General features: G+C 42.9%; 1 protein-coding gene across 1 annotated transcript in view; it reads left to right on the top strand.

Moving 5' to 3' along the window:
- Positions 1 to 20496, top strand: part of macrod2 (mono-ADP ribosylhydrolase 2) — a 420924-nt gene that overhangs the window by 387146 nt on the left and 13282 nt on the right. Inside the window, exon 5 of the mRNA XM_034682272.1 lies at positions 2259 to 2375. Within this exon, the coding sequence (XP_034538163.1) occupies positions 2259 to 2375 (117 nt within the window). The remainder of the gene's footprint in view (positions 1 to 2258; positions 2376 to 20496) is intronic.

Here is a 20496-nt window from a genome sequence, read left to right as displayed (position 1 = left end):
AACTTAATTTCCAGCTTGCTCTTTGATCTGAGAACTGGAGGAGAGTCTTCTTTAATTCAACCTAGCTGCTTTAAGATGAACATAAAGACATCATAGGGAACTTTATACCTTATTGGAGGAAGAAGGGACGGATCCAGGCTTCTTTTTGACAAGGGGGCCTAACTGGGGCACAGCAGGGGGGACATGAAGTGTCCAGTGGGCTTGCGGTCCGGCTCCGTGCTCCCTCGTCCGTCAACACCGACCGGTTGTGTTTTCAGAACGCAGCACAGAGCAGGACCTCCGGACAGCTGGAGTCATGTGACCGAGGTTTCCTCCTCCTCCTCCTCCTCTCCTCATCCATGTTGTCTTTCTGGTCCTCTGAAAACCTCTGACCTGTTGACTCCAGGCCTGGCTCCGCTCATCATGACTTTGGTTTGTTGTTGTAGTTAAGTGAAATACGATCTGGTGATAACACAGAGTGTTTTATTCTGAAAATTAACCGGATGTTTTCATTTGGTTTTGGTGAAACCTGACTTCCTGTCCCGCTCCATCTGCTCTGTTGAGATTGATGCATCGTGCTCCGGCATCCGGCACAAATAGAAGTCTTGTGCATCTGATCCGGAGGACTCAAATTAACCATGAACAGAATGTTCTTCATTAAAAAGTAATGAAAGGGGGTGCTGGTAGCCTAGCGGTCCAAGCGCCCCACATACAGTCCTCGTCGCAGGGGTCGCTGGTTCGATTCCTGGTCGGTCGACGATTTCCTGCATGTCTTCCCCCGCTCTCTACTCCCCACATTTCCTGTCTCTCTTCAGCTGTCCTGTAGAATAAAGGTTAAAATGCCAAAAATATAACTTAAAAAAAAAACTAAAGAAAACTTAATAAGTTGATCTCAACATAAGTCCCGCCTCTCTCAGGGACTATAGCCAATCACAGCTCAGGATTTCAGGATACACTCCCAAGGAACAGAGACATCTTCTACCAGAGTACGTTCATGGTGTTGGCCTTTTTGTCTCAGAAGTTTTCCCACTTTACTACAAACTGAGTTTTAATGAAGTTTTGTAACTACATTTACTGTCTTTCTTTCTCAATCTTAGATTTTTAAATATCTTATGTTTTCATGCTTATGTTTGTTTAATATCATATTTTAAATTGGGTATTTTCTGATAAGGTATGGTGTTATGGAATGAACCTGATATTGGATCTATTAGATGTTGGGCTGTAGGGCACCCTGCAGGGGGGTCAAGAGGTCTGATCCAGCTTTGGGCTGTGACTCGACAGAGAAAAGATTCAATGTGTGAGTCTGAATCCTTGGGAAGAAGTTCTGAGATGAATCGATGATGATGATGATTAAAGGTTCATTTTGGTTAAGACAAGATCAGCTGTGATTCTGTGTCCGGCGGGACAGTAAGACTCTGCAAGTTACAGACTTCAGAGCAGTGAAGGGGGGGCTGATTATTTAGAATAATCCCTCCTAATTTAAATAAATAACAAGACCCAATACTGTTTACTATGGACGTTAAGTTACATCAGTACACAGAGAGAGAGAGTAGACCAAACATAACTGGCTGCATATAAAATGTTAATGTTTGAAGTGTTTGCTGTGTGTTTTTGTTGATTGTTCCTGTTCTGGTTTTTGTTTTTAACTCTGTAAAGCTCTTTGAATTGCTCTATGTATGAATGGTGCTTTATAAATAAACTTCCCTTGCCTTGCCTTACTACTTCTAGATCTTTTCCCTACTTGGGGAATACAGTTCAGCTCAAAAACAAAGTACACTCTTACTTTGAAAGCTAAACTTACAAGCTTTGTGAAGAGACTAAATCTAGTCCACAGGAAATGAGTATTTCTCTGAGCGTGTGGATTTAAATTGTGATTTACAACCCTCAGAGTCTCGTGGTCAAAACATCATGTAATGAATTTAAACTCTGCATGTCATGGCTTCTCACCGCCCTGACATGAACCCTGTGTTGTTGTTTTTTGACCTTTTTCACCTGACACTTCACACGACATGACACGCACAGGAGCAGCGGCTCACGGCTCGCCCTTTTGGTTCTTTTCCTTAATTTGTCGACACTTATGCAAACCAGTGTCAACCAGTGTTTTCAGCACAGGTTGACTGTTGATACCAGAAAATGATGCTTTCTTTTCTGTCTTGCAGAGTCAGACTAACGAACATGAGCTCGTTCTCAGTCCTGCTTCTGTAAATGCACCATAACTCATTGCTCTCCCGCTCCTCAGGAAGGCCTAACCTCTGTTTGTGCGTCTGTTTGTGTTTCAGTCGACGGCTGCATACACAAAGCGGCAGGGTCCTGTCTGTATGATGAGTGCCACTCACTAAATGGCTGTGAAACCGGCAAAGCCAAGATCACCTGCGGCTACGATCTCCCAGCAAGATGTGAGTACAAGTGATTCATGTTCTTTTTGTTGTGTGTTGTAATGTGTGCGCCGGAGCCCTGCAGGAATACTCTCTAATCAAAGTGCTGCCATCGAGGGCTGCATTACCTGACAGTTAGCGAACATTAAGATGTAGCTGTAAACATTAGAGGATTGTTTTGCACAATGAGGCATTAATCTATATTGTTTTTATGAAACAGCCTCATTTATTTGAACCTAAGGCTCCAGAACCAGCTGCTGGACTGCAGAGCTGCAGAAAAGTCCCTCAGATGGAGGGAAATGTTTTGTTTGTGTGCTGCTGTTTGGCTTTACAGAGATTGTACCATCTTATGCATGCACATGCATTGGAATATTTTTCAGATTCAGAATTTAGATTCTGACATCAGCAACTACCACAACCAGTGAGCATACAGCAGAGCGGGATGCTAGGTAGTTCCTGATTTATTCTGCCTTTTGTGCATTCAGCAGCCTCAGAAGGAATAAAAGAGTTAGCATAGCGGTTTGTTTTCTTCACCAGAATATGGTACCGCCGACCTGACGGCATGATGGAGAATTCACTGCCAAGTATGTGTCCCGGTTGGGTCAAAATTCGGTTTGCTTTCTGGACCACACGCACTGTCCAAAGGCAGCAGAGGTCCTTAAAGGTGACATATCATGCAAAATCGACTTTTTAATGGTTCTCTACCTGAAATCTGTGTCCCTGTCTACAAACCCCCTGAAAATGAAAAGAATCCATTCTGCCCCTGTTCTGATTTCTACACCTTTCTGTAAATGTGTGCTGAAACCAGCCGTTTCAGACTTCAGTGTTTTTGTTACGTCACAACAATATCCGGTCTGTAACAGGAAGTCAGAGCTCGGAGCTTGTTCAGCCCATAGACTGTATAAAATACAACTCAACCCCTCCTCCGTTTTTCATTCCCTGCACACGTGTGTGCTAACAAGGAGCTTAGGAGGGAGGCATGCTAGTTGTAGGCTGTCTTAATAAACACAAAGGTCAGTTTTACTCCCCACGTCGGCAGATTTGAAGATCTAGTGGATGAGTTTTATTTATCATTGATAAGTGCTAGCGCTAGTTAGCATAAGTACATGTCGTAGCTGTAGCTGTGTACCAAGACACACGTCGACATACTGACAAATAAAACAACAAGAAACACTAAATCTGTGACCAATCCTTCAGAAAGGTCCTGCTGCCTCTCTGGTAGAGGTCGGTTTGACTCCCCACGTCTGCAGATTTGAAGATCTAGTGGATGATTTTTATTTATCATGGATAAGTGCTAGCGCTAGTTAGCATAGCCACATAGCTACATGTTCGTAGCTGTGTACCAAGACACACGTCGACATGCTGATAAATAAAACAAGAAACACTAAATCTGTGACCAATGGTTCTGGAAGGTCCTGCTGCAGGCGCCTCTCCGTCAGGATCAGATTCTGGATCAGATTCAGAGGGTTGAAGTAACGCGGGTCTGTGAGCAGCCGTGTATATTCAGCCAACATGTAAATATTAGATCAACGTGCTGGACAGCCGAGGCCACACCCACTTCCTGAGGGGGCGTGGTCAGAGAGAAAACAGACTGTTCTGAGGAGGACTGAAGAAGAGGGTTTTTCAGGCAGACCAAAATCTGATTTCAAAGTGTTTTTTTGAGCATAAACTTTAAAGACATGTTTTGGGGACCTCTTAGACCAATATATGTTGATGAAAAAAGCGTGATATGTCACCTTTAAGCTGGACTCCAGTGACTGTGGAGCACAGCCTGATGATGTCATTCAGACATTTCTTGTCTTTCACAGAGAGACAGCCAAACCAACATATAAAGGAGTACGTTAGAAGACTTTGAATAAAACTCTGATAGAAGGAACATCAAATATTTTTGCTGACACTGAAAGAGTTGAGTTTCCTCAGCAAGTAGATCCTCTGGTTTGCTCGTTTAGCAATGCTGTCAGTATTTCAAGTTAGCGTCAAACACGGTGCCCAAATACTTATGATTGCACTTTTAGTACCTCTTCACCGTGGATCGTGCTGGTTATGGGGTCAACGCTGTTTTTTCCAAAATCTATGATCATTTCCTTTGTTTTTAATACGTTGAGATCAAGGAAACTCTCATCACACCACTGGACAAATTCAGGGAGGGCACAGCCGTGGTTTGGTTGGTGGCCCTGGAGAAGAGACAGTAAGACTGTGTCATCTGAAAATGTAACAAGATGGCTGTTTTCATGGGAGGACCTGCAGCTGTCAGTGTAAAGAATAAAAAGCAGGGGAGAAAGGACACAGCCCGGGGGAGAGCCTGTGTTTGAAGATGTGACAGAGGACTTGTGTCCATTCACAAAGACCTGCTGCGGTCTGTCTGTTAAAAAGTTTAAGATCATCAATGCAATTTGATCGATTTGATTGATATGCATGGCTGGGATGGTTCTTGAGGATGTTGCATTCATATATAAACACATATTGCACACGTGCACATCATCCAATATCAGACATAAAAACTCTTTAATCAGGATCTGTTAGTCCTGAAAACTGGTTTGTAACTTCAAGGAGTTTGTTATTTTGCAGCATGATTATTAATATGATTAGTGCTTGTTGTATGGCTGGATGGGAGCGTCATCTGCGCACAAACAAAGACATTAAGGGAGCTATTAGTCGCTTAATTTGATTGATTTTTCATCCCTGATTTATTCTGTTAACTGATCACATAACTCCTTCTGTCACGCTACAAGTGATCAGCACTGAAGCTGCTCTGTCTTCTTGTTTTCCTATCCCTCATCTCTCTTCCTCACCTAACTTTTTTGTGATCAAAGTTAGTATTGTGTCACTTTTAAAGTTTGCACCCAGCTTTTTTTTTTTTCTCCGTGCAAACTTGAAATGAAAAACACGACGGGGTGGAGGGAAAAAAAAAGTCACTTGGTGTAATTCGGTCGAGACGAGCGTCCCAGCAGGGCTAACCTAACCCTGAAGGATTTCCATGAGACGGCCCAGAGAAGACATTGAGGCCCAGATGAAATTAGGTTGTGTTAATACGGTATGTCGTAAAGATGTCAAACAAATGGAGCAGATAAACTGTGAGTCAGTCATGTGGGCAGCCGGTTCAAGTGTGTGCACGGCGGAAAACAGGGTGCAACGTGACAATTTAATAACCTGCGATGTCACCTGGGAGCAATCATGCTGCCACTGGGCGCTGTTATTGTAATTATCTCTGGGCTAAACACCCTCTCTGTGCTGATATCTCCTTCATACCTTGTGTTATTCCTGACTGGGAATACAAGATTATTCATAATGCTGTCTTTACTTCCCGCCTGGATCATCATCTCATCTTCCACTGATTTCAGAAACAGACAGCCGCTTGTCTTTCTCAGCGACGGCTCCTCACTCGTTCCCAAAAGCGTCAACTTTTTCTCTTTACATTAATTCTTGTCTCTGGCTTCTTCACTCCACCTACGATCACATTATGAAACACAATCAATTCTGTTTATGGAATCTCAAATAATAGCCTGTCCACCCCCTCGTTATGAAACAAAGTAAACAAACAAGTCGACACTGAGTTTTCACATTTTTAAATGTACCTAAACTCTGGGATGTGTCGTGTAGGCGTTCTCAGAGAGGGTGAAAGCTCTCAGTCAAATGGCACCGTGCATCAGATTAATTAAAAGTTAATGGTATGTTAATGGGCCGCGGTGGCTAAAGCTAAATGCGTAAAATGATTAAAATTGACACAAAATTAATTTCAATATTTGTACAATCAAATGATTAACTTTAGCAAATGGCCCGGTGTCATTATTCAGAGTAGATGGATCATCAGGGTAATTAACAGAGCGGGCTACTGACACCGCACCAGCTCTCTTCTGCTCATGAATAAACAAAGAACAGATAAAGAGAACACATCTCTTCAGGGAGAGTCGGCTGAAGAGGAAGCTACGGGTGAGAGGGAAGTTTGTTTTCACTTCTCGTCTGTCATGAGAGGAGGACAGATGATTTGTTGTCATGGTCATCACGGGGAGAGGAAACATGTTGTAGCAATGTAGCATCAATGTGATAAAACATGATAAGAGTATGATACAAGACTAAACAGTAGAGGTGTAAGGATTCATCCACTACATCCATGTATCCATTTATATTCCTATGATCAGACTACATCGATCTGTGCTCGACTAGTTGGCCTTCCAGACGACATATATGGATCTAACATCGTTTTAAAGGTAATAAATTGATTGTATCCATACTAGGAAATAACACATGTGATTTAAACTCAGCAGACTTTATAAGGATGTGTTTTTTTTTTTTACACTTTTAATGATAAAGACATTAAACGTTACTCAATCCAGGCTGCCTGTCTGTGATGTCATCAACACGCGCCAGCAGACAACTAAACATAGCATGGAGGACGGCAGAGGAGAAGACGATAGTGTTGGAGTCAAGACCACATTAACTGAGACCAGGACATGTCCGAGACCAGAGTGCACCGAGACCGAGTCAAGACCAAGACATTTAGGGATCCAGACTGAGTCAAGACCAAGACCAAGGCAGGGCAAGACCAAGTCAAGACCAAGACATTTAGGGATCAAGACCGAGTCAAGACCAAGACATTTAGGGATCGAGACCAAGACAAGACCAAGACATTTAGGGATCCAGACTGAGTCAAGACCAAGACCAAAGCAGGGCAAGATTGAGACAAGACTAAGACATTTAGGGATCGAGACCGAGTCAAGACCAAGACATTTAGGGATCCAGACCGAGACAAGACCAAGACATTTAGGGATCGAGACCGAGTCAAGACCAAGACATTTAGGGATCGAGACCGAGTCAAGACCAAGACCAAGGCAGGGCAAGACCAAGACAAGACTAAGACATTTAGGGATCAAGACCGAGTCAAGACCAAGACATGTAGGGATCCAGACCGAGTCAAGACCAAGACATTTAGGGATCGAGACCGAGGCAAGACCTAGACATTTAGGGATCCAGACCGAGGCAAGAGCAACACATTTAGGGATCCAGACCGAGTCAAGACCAAGACATTTAGGGATAGAGACCGAGGCAAGACCAAGACCGAGGCAGGGCAAGACCGAGACAAGACTAAGACATTTAGGGATCAAGACTGAGTCAAGACCAAGACATTTAGGGATCCAGACCGAGTCAAGACCAAGACATTTAGGGGTTGAGACCGAGTCAAGACCAAGACATTTAGGGATCCAGACCGAGGCAAGAGCAACACATTTAGGGATCCAGACCGAGTCAAGACCAAGACATTTAGGGATCCAGACCAAGTCAAGACCAAGACATTTTGGGATCTAGACCGAGTCAAGACCAAGACATTTAGGGATCGAGACCGAGTCAAGACCAAGACCAAGGCAGGGCAAGACCGAGACAAGACCATGACCATATAGATCAATAAAAAATCATTCTGAGAATAGACTAAATAAAACCCTTCTGTTTGGGGGGGGGGGGGGGTTCTTTCTTATCAGAGTAATGACAGGGACACAGAGAGCATCAGTGGTGGTCTTGACTGGTCTTGATATAAAATACTGAGTTCACCCAGTCCGAGACCGAGACAAGACCAAGTAAAACTGCTTTTGAGTCGAGACGAAACCGAGACCTTATAAAAAGGGTCTCGAGACCAAGACCAGTCTGGAATACTACAACACTAAAAGCCGGCGAGCGAGGAAATGATCAATCCACCATTGCGGTCCAGCGTGTGGAAACACTTTGATCTTACAAATCTATCCAACCACCTACTAAGGCGCTGTGGGATTTCACACAACGCTTATATCAATAATTAATTTATACCTGATTTGATTCATAAGATACGATATGATTCTATTTATACAATTCAACATGATTCAAGGCTGCACGGTGGTGCAGTGGGTAGCACTGTTGCCTCACAGCTAGAAGGTTCCTGGTTTGAATCCCTGGCCTGAGTGTGTGTGTGAATGGTTGTCTGTCTCTCTGTTAGCCCTGTGATAGGTTGGTGACCCATCCAGGGTGTACCCTGCCTTCCGCCCGAAGCCAGCTGGGATAGGCTCCACCTCCCGTGACCCCTAACGGGATAAGCGGTCAAGATAATGGATGGATTGGAATATGATGGCATTCATATGATACGATACAACAGATACACAGTTTCTGATTGCAGGATAATTAGTATTTTGCTTCTGCTGCAGCTAAACCCTCAGGCAGTACAAACATGAGAGACTCACAGGTACACTGATCCAAGAATATCATGTTTTTACATCATAAGGAAATCAAGACTTGACAAAACAACTATATGATATTGTGCAATACACTTCATTATCGTCTTAGAAAACCTGTGATGGACTTAAGTGCTGCATACAAGTAGAATCTATAAGTAAACCTTGTACTGGTTGAATAACCTTGCAGATCTATTTATTTTAAATGCTCACATTATGTTTAATTCATTCACGTCTGCAGGTCTCTGTGGACGTTACACATGTGCATTCAATGTGAAACTGCTACTGCTGACACATGTCTGCAGATGGTGGATCGCCTATTCTTCCCAGAGTAAGAACACAGACAGATGGACCATTTACCGTTTACATCCTGGCAGAGCACGATATTTCCATCTCAAGCTTTCTCTTCCCAGTTTTGCCCGAGTATAAGCAGTTCTCTATAAACACATAAATCTCTCTGAGGACTGCACTTCTCTTTGGGGACCCCTCCTCTGAAATCCATTCCACTGCACATAATTGCAAATAAGTAAATCTGAATCTGAATTATGCAGAAAAAAAACTGTAAATCACTTCTCCTTTAATTAAATTTTTAGGGATTTAGGCTTGGCTTCGTGCTAAACCCCCAGCAGTCATCTCATAACTTTGCCAACAATGCAGGAAAATAAGCCATCCATCTTACTAAAAAACTTAGCCATTCCTTGATTTCACAGTCGTCAGAGTTATTGAAGATATCGTTTACGGCGTATTGTATTTCGTTCACCAAAGCCTCACGCTGGTCATTTTTGATATTTTTGTCAGAAATGGAGAAATTCCAATTTAAACAGGATTCTCAAAATGACTGTTAAAGCAATAAAAAGCTTCCTCCTCCCTCCGGTCCTGGAAAAGCGCTCGCTGCCCGGAGAGAGGAGCAATCAATCAATCAATCAATCTTTATTTGTATCGCGCCAAATCACAACAAACGTTATCTCAAGACGCTTTTACAAACATAGGAGGTCTAGACCACACTATGTCAAATTATGAACAGAGACCCAACACCAAGACAGGGTAAGACTCAGTCTGACCCCACCTTAATCCATCATGAGCATTGCACATCGCAGTATTTAGCTAGTTACAGTGGTGAGGAAAAACTTCCTTTTAACAGGCAGAAACCTCCAGCAGGACCAGACTCATGTTAGACAGCCATCATGCCTCGACCGTGTTGGGTCTGGAAAGACAGATAGAGGGGAGTAAAAGAGAGAGAGAGGTGATAGTGATGAGACGAGTCGTAGAAGCTGTTGCCGCTGGAGTCCAGATCGTCCACAGCAGGAGGACGTCTACGGCAGCTCAGAGGAATCTACGAGACAAGGGAGCTCAGGGACTCCAGAAAGGTCTATGGTTAGTAACTTTAATGGGACAGGCAGAGTTAAAGTAAGTGATGAGGGGGTTGGGGGGAAGAAGGTGAGCTAGGATCCCAGTGTGTCAGTGTGCCAGTTCCCCCGGCAGTCTAGGCCTATAGCAGCATGACAAAAGCTGGTCCAAGCCTGATCCAGCTTAACTATAAGCTTTATCAAAAAGGAAAGTTTTAAGTCTACTCTTAAAAGTGGAGAGGGTGTCTGCCTCCCGGACCCTGACTGGTAGATGATTCCAAAGGAGAGGGGCCTGATAACTGAAGGTTCTACCTCCCATACTACTTTTAGAGATTTTAGGTACAACTAGCAAGCCTGCATGTTGGGAGCGTAGAGTTCTAGAGGGGTAATAGGGCATTATGAGCTCTTTAAGATACGAGGGTGCCTGATTTTTAAGGGCTTTGTAGGTTAAAAGAAGGATTTTAAATTCTATTCTACATTTTATTGGGAGCCAGTGTAGAGAAGCTAACACTGGAGCAGTTGATCTGGAATCAGAGTTGTCCTTGTTTGGAGATTTGATGTGCTGAGGCAATGGAAAACTGAGCGGGCTAACTCACCTCATCTCAATTTTCTTTTCTTCTTCTTTTCTTAAGACAAGAAAATTGCTCTCCATTACATCCCACTAAGCAGTTTAGGCTGTGAATCCCAGTGGCAGATGAGGCTTTCCTTCAAGAAGGCCGAGCACATGTGGAACTGATTATTATAAGGGCCGGGCCAGGATTATTAATCAATGACAGTAATTACCCACCTACCATAGCGGAAAGACTCCCAAAAATTGTCTGTTGCATCAAATTGACAAGGAAATTGTCTATTTGCCCTCATGCTAGACAAGTTACTCATCTGTTGGGAGATTAATTATCAAATGGAAATATGATGTCAAGTGTAACAAGCCTTGTCACAGATTTATGGTGCTACTGCTGCTGCACGACGGGCATGATTGTTTCAGTATTTGCATTTAAGTGTGCACTTGACTCCTTTGGACGAAACTGATTCTGCTTTTCCAAGATGAAGACTGCATTTCCCATGAGCACCGTCACCCTCTGTGGTAAAGATGTGTCTAATAAATACAGATCTTCTTTTTAAAACTACTTCTCTTTGTTTAGACATCTTTTATCAGGATGCAGAGTGATGAGGCGTTGATTTGTAGCTACATCAAATTATAACCGGTAGCTAGCTTACATGAGGTGAGCCGACGTACAGGTTTAACGTTACCTGGTGTCATGATGTGAGCTCAGGTGTCCAAATAAATGTCTGAATAACAGAAAAGGTACGGCTATTTGATAATCCTGCTCCAGTACTTTACTTCTCACTGCAGTTAAAAACTCCTTACTGTGTCTTTAAAGTCAGTTAAAATCTCCTTACTGTGTCTTTAAAGTCAGTTAAAGCTCTTTACTGTGTCTTTAAAGTCAGTTAAAACTCCTTACTGTGTCTTTAAAGTCAGTTAAAAGTCCTTACTGTGTCTTTAAAGTCAGTTGAAAACTCCTTACTGTGTCTTTAAAGTCAGTTAAAACCCCTTACTGTGTCTTTAAAGTCAGTTAAAACTCCTTACTGTGTCTTTAAAGTCAGTTAAAACTCCTTACTGTGTCTTTAAAGTCAGTTAAAACCCCTTACTGTGTCTTTAAAGTCAGTTAAAACTAATTACTGTGCCTTTAAAGTCAGTTAAAAACTCCTTACTGTGCCTTTAAAGTCAGTTAAAAGTCCTCACTGTGTCTTTAAAGTCAGTTAAAAACTCCTTACTGTGCCTTTAAAGTCAGGTAAAACTCCTTACTGTGTCTTTAAAGTCAGTTAAAAACTCCTTACTGTGCCTTTAAAGTCAGTTAAAAACTCCTTACTGTGTCTTTAAAGTCAGTTACAACTCCTTACTGTGTCTTTAAAGTCAGGTAAAACTCCTTACTGTGTCTTTAAAGTCAGTTAAAAAGTCCTTACTGTGCCTTTAAAGTCAGGTAAAAGTCCATACTGTGCCTTTAAAGTCAGTTAAAAACTCCTTACTGTGCCTTTAAAGTCAGTTAAAACTCCTTACTGTGCCTTTAAAGTCAGTCAAAACTCCTTACTGTGCCTTTAAAGTCAGTTAAAAGTCCTTACTGTGCCTTTAAAGTCAGGTGAAAGTCCTTACTGTGCCTTTAAAGTCAGTTAAAAGTCCTTACTGTGTCTTTAAAGTCAGTTAAAACTCCTTACTGTGTCTTTAAAGTCAGTTAAAACTCCTTACTGTGTCTTTAAAGTCAGGTAAAACTCCTTACTGTGTCTTTAAAGTCAGTTAAAACTCCTTACTGTGCCTTTAAAGTCAGTTAAAACTCCTTACTGTGCCTTTAAAGTCAGGTAAAACTCCTTACTGTGCCTTTAAAGTCAGTTAAAACTCCTTACTGTGTCTTTAAAGTCAGTTAAAACTCCTTACTGTGTCTTTAAAGTCAGTTAAAACTCCTTACTGTGTCTTTAAAGTCAGTTAAAACTCCTCCGCAGAACAACCGGACACTTTGAAGCTGCGTACAGTTATAATTCAGTGTTTAAAGCTTGCTGAGTCGTCTGAATGAATGGAACCAAAACGAGGGAGGTTACATGACATGAAAACGATAAGGAGGGCAGAGCTTTATCAGTATCATCCTACAACAGCTTGAAGTGTGAAATAAAATCAGCAGTAAATGAACGTTGATGTTCAGGATGCTTATCAGAAGCATTCCTCTGATGGTTACTGAGAACTGCGTGAAGATTTCTGTACATCTGAGCGCCTTTGTGTACATTGTGTACATTGTTTACAGCTTCATCTTCTGCTGTGTCCTCGCCCTTCTTTGTTCTGTGTTCATATAAAACAAATAGAAAGTCTTTAAAGTGCAGAGAAAGAGAGTCGCTTGATGTATTGATGTGTAAACATCCTTTCCTCTCATATCTGGCATCAAAACACAAAATGTGAATACTTCTTTTTACATATGACAAAATGTTTCTCATACCTGAGCCGCCTCATCCATCTCCAGCTCCTTTAACAGTGTGACACTTTCTGGATCACTGGATATTCTGTTATTAGACTGCAGTAACCATTCAATGCCCTGATTATTAAAGGTGACATATCACGCTTTTTTCATCAACATATATTGGTCTAAGAGGTCCCCAAAACATGTCTTTAAAGTTTATGCTCAAAAATACACTTCGAAATCAGATTCTGGTCTGCCTGAAAACCCCTCTTCTTCAGTCCTCCTCAGAACACTCTGTTTTCTCTCTGACCACGCCCCCTCAGGAAGTGGATGTGGCCTCGGCTGTCCAGCACGTTGATCTAATGTTTACATGTTGGCTGAATATACACTACTGCTCACAGACCCGCGCTACTTCAACCCTCTGAATCTGATCCAGAATCTGATCCTGACGGAGAGGCGTCTGCAGCGGGACCTTTCTGAAGGATTGGTCACAGATTTAGTGTTTCTTGTTGTTTTATTTGTCAGTATGTCGACGTGTGTCTTGGTACACAGCTACAGCTACAGCTATGAACATGTAGCTATGTGGCTATGCTAATTAGGGCTAGCACTTATCCATGATAAATAAAAATCATCCACTAGATCTTCAAATCTGCAGACGTGGGGAGTCAAACCGACCTCTGCCAGAAAGGCAGCAGGACCTTTCTGAAGGATTGGTCACAGATTTAGTGTTTCTTGTTGTTTTATTTGTCAGTATGTCGACGTGTGTCTTGGCACACAGCTACAGCTATGACTTGTAGCTATGTAGCTATGCTAACTCGCGCTAGCACTTATCCATGATAAATGAAAATCATCCACTAGATCTTCAAATCTGCAGACGTGGGGAGTCAAAGCGACCTTTGTGTTTATTAAGACAGCCTACAACTAGCATGCCTCCCTCCTAAGCTCCTTGTTAGCACACATGTGTGCAGGTAATGAAAAACAGAGGAGGGGTTGAGTTGTATTTTATACAGTCTATGGGCTGAACAAGCTCCGAGCTCTGACTTCCTGTTACAGACCGGATGGCGTTGTGACGTATGAATAACACTGAAAACTGAAACGGCTGGTTTCAGCACACATTTACAGAAAGGTGGAGAAATCAGAACAGGGGCAGAATGGATTGTTTTCATTCTCGGGGGGTTTGTAGACAGGGACACAGATTTCAGGGAGAGAACCATTAAAAAGTCCATTTTGCATGATATGTCACCTTTAATGTCTCCTTCAGTGGAGGTTAACTATGTCCCTGACTGAACGTTAATAATCTGCACTTCCTGTTTATCTTGTTTACTGTACACCCTCCTCACACACACCCTGCTTGCATGTGACAGGATGTTCTAATAATCTAACTGTGTGACACGTCTGAGGATGATGTGCAGCGACTCTGCGATAGACTGAGTCTCATGGTTATTATGCCGGTCCACAGGTTCACACTAATAACGCTCAGAGAAGACCTCGCAGGTTAATCTGCACTTGCACATTTTAGCCCGGGCTGTCACAGCAGACCTAGAAAGTATTCAGAGTTCAAACTGGAGGTCTGCTTTCGAAAGTTAGCGTCCCAGAGGAGCTCTTAGATAGACATCGAGTGTTTTCACTCTCCAATTTCATCTGAAATCTTTTACCCCGCTCTGTTTTCCTCCCTGGGGCGACTCTGGATTGACAGTTCAAAACGTTTGTGCTGTTTATTGTTTTGCTTCCCTCGCCCTCCATTATTCTCTGAGCTGTAAGTATATGCTTTAAATAATGCATCACATTTAGATACAACAAAGAAGGGGGCCAACATTTTTGCTTTTTCATGCCGCTGTCATAACAGTGGCCTCTTTGTGTTTTTAATCTCTGTTAGAATCATGGAGAACTGTTTCTGCAGCTTTAACGATAAACATTCATGATGAGGAAATCCTCTGGAGAGTTGACGGAGCAGAGCAGGCCCTACTTTTACATGCATGCAGCAATCTCTGCAGCAGTATTTATCTCTTAAATGGGCCTGATCTCAACGTGCAGAAATAGTTTGACTTACTGCGTTTCACTTTGACTTATCAGCTGTAAAGTTACAGATTGAAGCCTTGCAGTTTCGCCCCGTACAGTGGAGACGCATCTGTATTTCTGCCGTGTTGAAACGCAGGCCGCACTTTGATTACTCTCTAATCTGGAGCTGGATGGATGGGAACCTTTCAGAGCATACTCAGCTGGCTCTCCGGTCCCTACAAAGACCGGGCACTTCTCCACTCTTCTCCAGTGTGCACTCAAGCTTCAAAAGAACAACACGCAGCTCTGCCTTTTTATTTAATTTTTTGCAAGCTGCTGCTGCGGCGGCACACGTCTGTTTTGCTTCCCAGTGAATCCATACTGTTAACATCCAGGGGCTGTGCTCCCTTTAATAACGTTGGAAGTTTCTGCTTAACCTTGTGCACAAGATGCTGTGAATCAGCAGCATTGTTTGCAGCCATGCATTTCCTCTGAGAGTTCCCTGGAGTCAGTTTGTGTTGTCTGACAGTCTGGCAGACTTTATTCATAGATTGAGAGATATATAATTGTGTCTTGCTAACTTCTTAAACTGTCTGTGGATCATAGTGACCCTTGTGGACACAATATTAAGACTTATCTCTTTGCTGATGTTGTCCAGCTGTCTTTAAAGCTTAAAAAGGATGTTTCTGCAACATGCTGCTCTCTGTCTAAGACACTAGACTGGTGGCAGCGGTGACATGAAAGATCAAGATGTAGAAGTAATCTTGATTCTGATCACTCAGTCTGTTTTTTTCTTTAATATCTGCAAAGTTTTCCTCGCTTCCACCATCCTCTACATGCAAACTCTCCATCACGGCCTTCTTTGTGTCACACAGATGCACAGGGAGACCTTCAGCATCTGCATGAGACACAGCTGGCTTTAATCTAAATGTTATGCAAACACTTCCTCTGCAGTAGTCGATGCTCGGAGTCGTTGATGTCGGCGTGAAAAGCCGAGAGAGGAAAGTCAAGGCCGAGGGTGAGGGGAGGGAGAGGGGGTGTGGATCGGCGAAATAACACGGAAACCTTTCAGAGATGGAAGAGGTTTCAGACGTGAACTTTTTAGGGCACGGCTTCTGAACCTACTCTGGGATTTTCCCAGAAACTTTAAGTATTTAGCGTTTGTGCCAAAGACTGAGCAAACAGTTTAACATCACCGTGTGTTGGATGAGAAGATGCCACCATGTGCGTCTGAGAGCTATCTCTCTTCTGATAGGCTTCATTTAAAAAAGTAGATATATGCAGTTAATTTGAACATTTTATTGAATGTTCATCTTATCTGAAGTCTTAAACTCTTGGGCCCAAAAGAGCAACTTTTATTAAATTGCATAGGTTACTCTTGAGAAACAGAACCTTCATTGATGATGTAACACATGATGGCAGCAGCAAAATGAACTCGGTAGTCTACAGAAACATTTTGTCTGCCAATTTAAAGAAATGCAACCAAACTGATCGGGAGATCCTTCTTCATGCAGCAAGATAATGACCCCAAACACACTGCAAAAACAACAAAGGAGTTCATCAGGGGCAAGAAGTGGAAGCTTTTAGACTGGCCAAGTCAATCTCCAGACTTAAAGGTGACATATCATGCAAAATTGACTTTTTAATGGTTCTTTACCTGAAATCTGTGTCCCTGTCTACAAACCCCCCGAGAATGAAAAAAATCCATTCTGCCCCTGTTTTGATTTCTACACCTTTCTGTAAATGTGTATGTAAATGTGAGCAAGGAAAAAAGAAAGAAATATATATGTATATGGTAAGAAAAGTCATACATACATGCATACATATGTACATTGATATACACATCAAACAAAGCATCATATAGATTGGACGAACCATTACTAGTATTTAAACAGTAAATATAAAGTGGTCTGGTCAGTGGTCTTCATAGTCAGAGTGATAGTGTGTTTGATTGAGTCAGTTAGTATTATGAAGGTGTGTTAGTCTGCTGTTATGGACACACAGAAGGTAACCACGACATGCAGCAGAGACATGGGGTTGGATTAGAACCTGGGCAACCCGCTTCGAGGACTAAAGCCTCTGCACATGGGTGTAAATTAACCACCAAGCCAAATTTGGCGCCTCAAATAACTTAACCTTTGAACAAAAGAGACTTAGCGTGATATGATAACTGAACAATATGTGCCATATACCGGTTCTTTGTTCTTCATCATGATCCATTAGCTTCCACAAAGAGGTCGCTAATCTCCCTTGGGTTTCACAATAACACCAATAATATGATACACAGCTTTGAAGCTCTTATTTTGCTCTTCCTGTTTCTTTACTTTGTCACACTGAACGTAATGACTGCTTCTCTCTGGTGTTGCAGTTCAACAGAAGTAGAAGAAATGAAGTTATTAATAGATAAAGAAATAAACACCAGAATATCTACGAGCCGTATGGCATCAAAAGTATGAGGAGCGTGATTTAATACAGAGGTATGACGGAGACCTCAAACGTTTGTTGGATTTAAGTTTTTGGACTCGGTGTTCTTGTTTTTGCGAGCTTCCCTGGAACCTTCAGTGCCTCAGTGAGACAAAACACCTCTGGGAAACACACCCCAGTTCAGTTCAGCTCCTTCTTTATCTGCTGCTCCCTTTCAGTACAAAACAGGAGTCTCTGGTGTTTACTGTAACTGCACCTGTGCTAATAATACTAATCACCAGCCTGTGATAAATCCTCCTCTCTTACAGCGTGAGGAATCTTTCCCATGGCCTATTTAATCTGGGAGACCAGGCCGTCTGTTCCGTCTCTCTCCTCTCAGCAAACACAGATAAATCATAGCAAGTACCCACTATTAGTAAGTGACATATAGCCCTTTCTGATTCAATTACTCCCTGGAACCTTATCATTCTGCCTGTTTATTGAAAGCAGACTCTGCGTCGTCACATACAGAGGAGCTGACATGTTCAGATGGCCATCGGACGGATCGGCGTTTCTTAATTGGGTTCATCTTGTCCACAAGTGAGGATACGATCCTGAGGAAGGATACGATCCTGAGGAAGGATACGATCCTGAGGAAGGATACCAACCTGAGGAAGGATACCATCCTGAGGAAGGATACCATCCTGAGGAAGGATACCATCCTGAGGAAGGATACGATCCTGAGGAAGCATACCAACCTGAGGAAGGATACGATCCACAAGGAAGGATACCATCCTGAGGAAGATACCATCCTGAGGAAGGATACGATCCTGAGGAAGGACAGCGTCCTGAGGAAGGATACGACCCTGAGGAAGGATACCATCCTGAGGAAGGATACGATCCACAAGGAAGGATACCATCCTGAGGAAGGATACCATCCTGAGGAAGGATACGATCCTGAGGAAGGACACCATCCTGAGGAAGGACAGCGTCCTGAGGAAGGATACGACCCTGAGGAAGGATACCATCCTGAGGAAGGACACCGTCCTGAGGAAGGATACCATCCTGAGGAAGGACACCGTCCTGAGGAAGGATACCATCCTGAGGAAGGATACCATCCTGAGGAAGGATACCATCCTGAGGAAGGATACCATCCTGAGAAAGGACACCATCCTGAGGAAGGATACCATCCTGAGGAAGGACACCATCCTGAGGAAGGACACCATCCTGAGGAAGGACACCATCCTGAGGAAGGATACCGTCCTGAGGAAGGACACCGTCCTGAGGAAGGATACCGTCCTGAGGAAGGATACCGTCCTGAGGAAGGATACCATCCTGAGGAAGGACACCATCCTGAGGAAGGACATGTTCCTGAGGAAGGATACCATCCTGAGGAAGAACACGTTCCTGAGGAAGGATACGACCCTGAGGAAGGATATCATCCAGAGGAAGGACACGTTCCTGAGGAAGGATACCATCCTGAGGAAGGATACGACCCTGAGGAAGGATAAGACCCTGAGGAAGGATACGATCCTGAGGAAGGATACGTTCCTGAGGAAGGATAAGACCCTGAGGAAGGATACGATCCTGAGGAAGGATACGTTCCTGAGGAAGGACACGATCCTGAGGAAGGATACGTTCCTGAGGAAGGATACGACCCTGAGGAAGGACACCATCCTGAGGAAGGATACCATCCTGAGGAAGGATACGACCCTGAGGAAGGATAAGACCCTGAGGAAGGATACGATCCTGAGGAAGGATACGTTCCTGAGGAAGGACACGATCCTGAGGAAGGATACGTTCCTGAGGAAGGAACCATCCTTGTCTCATCCCAACAGGGTGAGACAAGACACACACCTTTAAGGTCAGATTAGATGGAGCCATTTAAAGCTCTGTGATTGTTAATTCTCTATTATAAGATCTTACAAAACCCCTCAGCTCCTCGGTTTGAAAAGAGTTCCTTCCTCTCAGGTTCATTGAATTTCCTCCTGCCTTAGCAGAGCTGTAATCATTCAAAATGAGATATAAAAATCACACATTGTAAGAGATTTTCCTGCACTGGTAGTACACTGTTAACACTGACAGCCTTGCTCCTAGCAAATGAAATGGCTAACATGGCAGACGTCTGAACAGACTGTACTCTATCTCTGCATAATGAATCAAATGGAGACAGTGGGACTGTTTCAAGGTGTTTTTTTCTCTTCCTCCTTTTGGATTCAAAGCTCGTGTGAAAGAAACTCTTTGTTGTTGGAGAAAAATCACCCAAAGTTAGCTCAACCCTGGTGGTAATCACAGTCTGAGGCAGACACGGTGCTAAGTCAACATCGTCTCTGCTGCTCACTGTTAGCGCTCACATCGTAAATGTCACTTTGTCACTTCAGGCTCACTTCATTTACCAGATGGGCTCTACCGCAGACTTTCTCAGGCGGTTTGGGTGTTTTCAGAGTCTTTGTCTGGGACTTCAGTCACTCTGTCTGTTAATATGGAGTCATGATGGTCCTCATACATGCTGGATACTTCAGAATCAGGAATGCATTACAGGGAAGAGAAAAGTAATACAAAGTTTCAGACTGGACATAAAATTCAGGGAGAGTGGATTACAGCTGCTGATAGCACCAAGAATTTTGCATAATTTGCTCCACTTTGTGCTCCATCTCAAAGTTTATTACACAACCTCATCACACCCAAAGCCTGGACCTCCTTTGGTCACATCTCCTTCCAGTTTTCTGCTGCAAACGACTGGAATCAGCTGCACCATCCTTAAAGCTGACTTCATTCATTCCAGTCACCACTTTCAAAAACGTATTACACCCATAACTCAACATCACTGCACTTGCTTTTAAGTTGCTTTTAAGTTGTTCAATCCGGTCATATGTTGTATTATATTATTCTGTTTCTAGGTTTCTCTAGTTCTGCAGCTTCGTTTAATTTTCTCCAGTTTGCATCTGATTTAGACTGAGATGAGCTGTGAGCATTCTTGCAGAGCTGCGCTGTGTGCTCTCATCCTGTCAGTGCTAACTTCTACCTAAATGAGCTGAATGGAGATGGAAAGACATTCATGATAATAATTTTTATTGCACCTTTAAAACAATGGTTTAAAAAGTGCTTGACAGACAGCAGGGCCTACATAAGAACAAGGCATGAGAACTCAAACAACGATGTAACCCGTCAGCACAACAACCCAACACAAACTCTGATTACTCTTATTTCAAGAATCAATCAATCAATCAATCAATCTTTATTTGTATCGCGCCAAATCACA

Source organism: Notolabrus celidotus, chromosome 4 (assembly GCF_009762535.1).
Source record: "Notolabrus celidotus isolate fNotCel1 chromosome 4, fNotCel1.pri, whole genome shotgun sequence".
Taxonomy (NCBI): Eukaryota; Metazoa; Chordata; class Actinopteri; order Labriformes; family Labridae; genus Notolabrus; species Notolabrus celidotus.
Note: the sequence above shows the minus strand (reverse complement) of the source record. Positions and strands in the feature narration are given on the sequence as shown.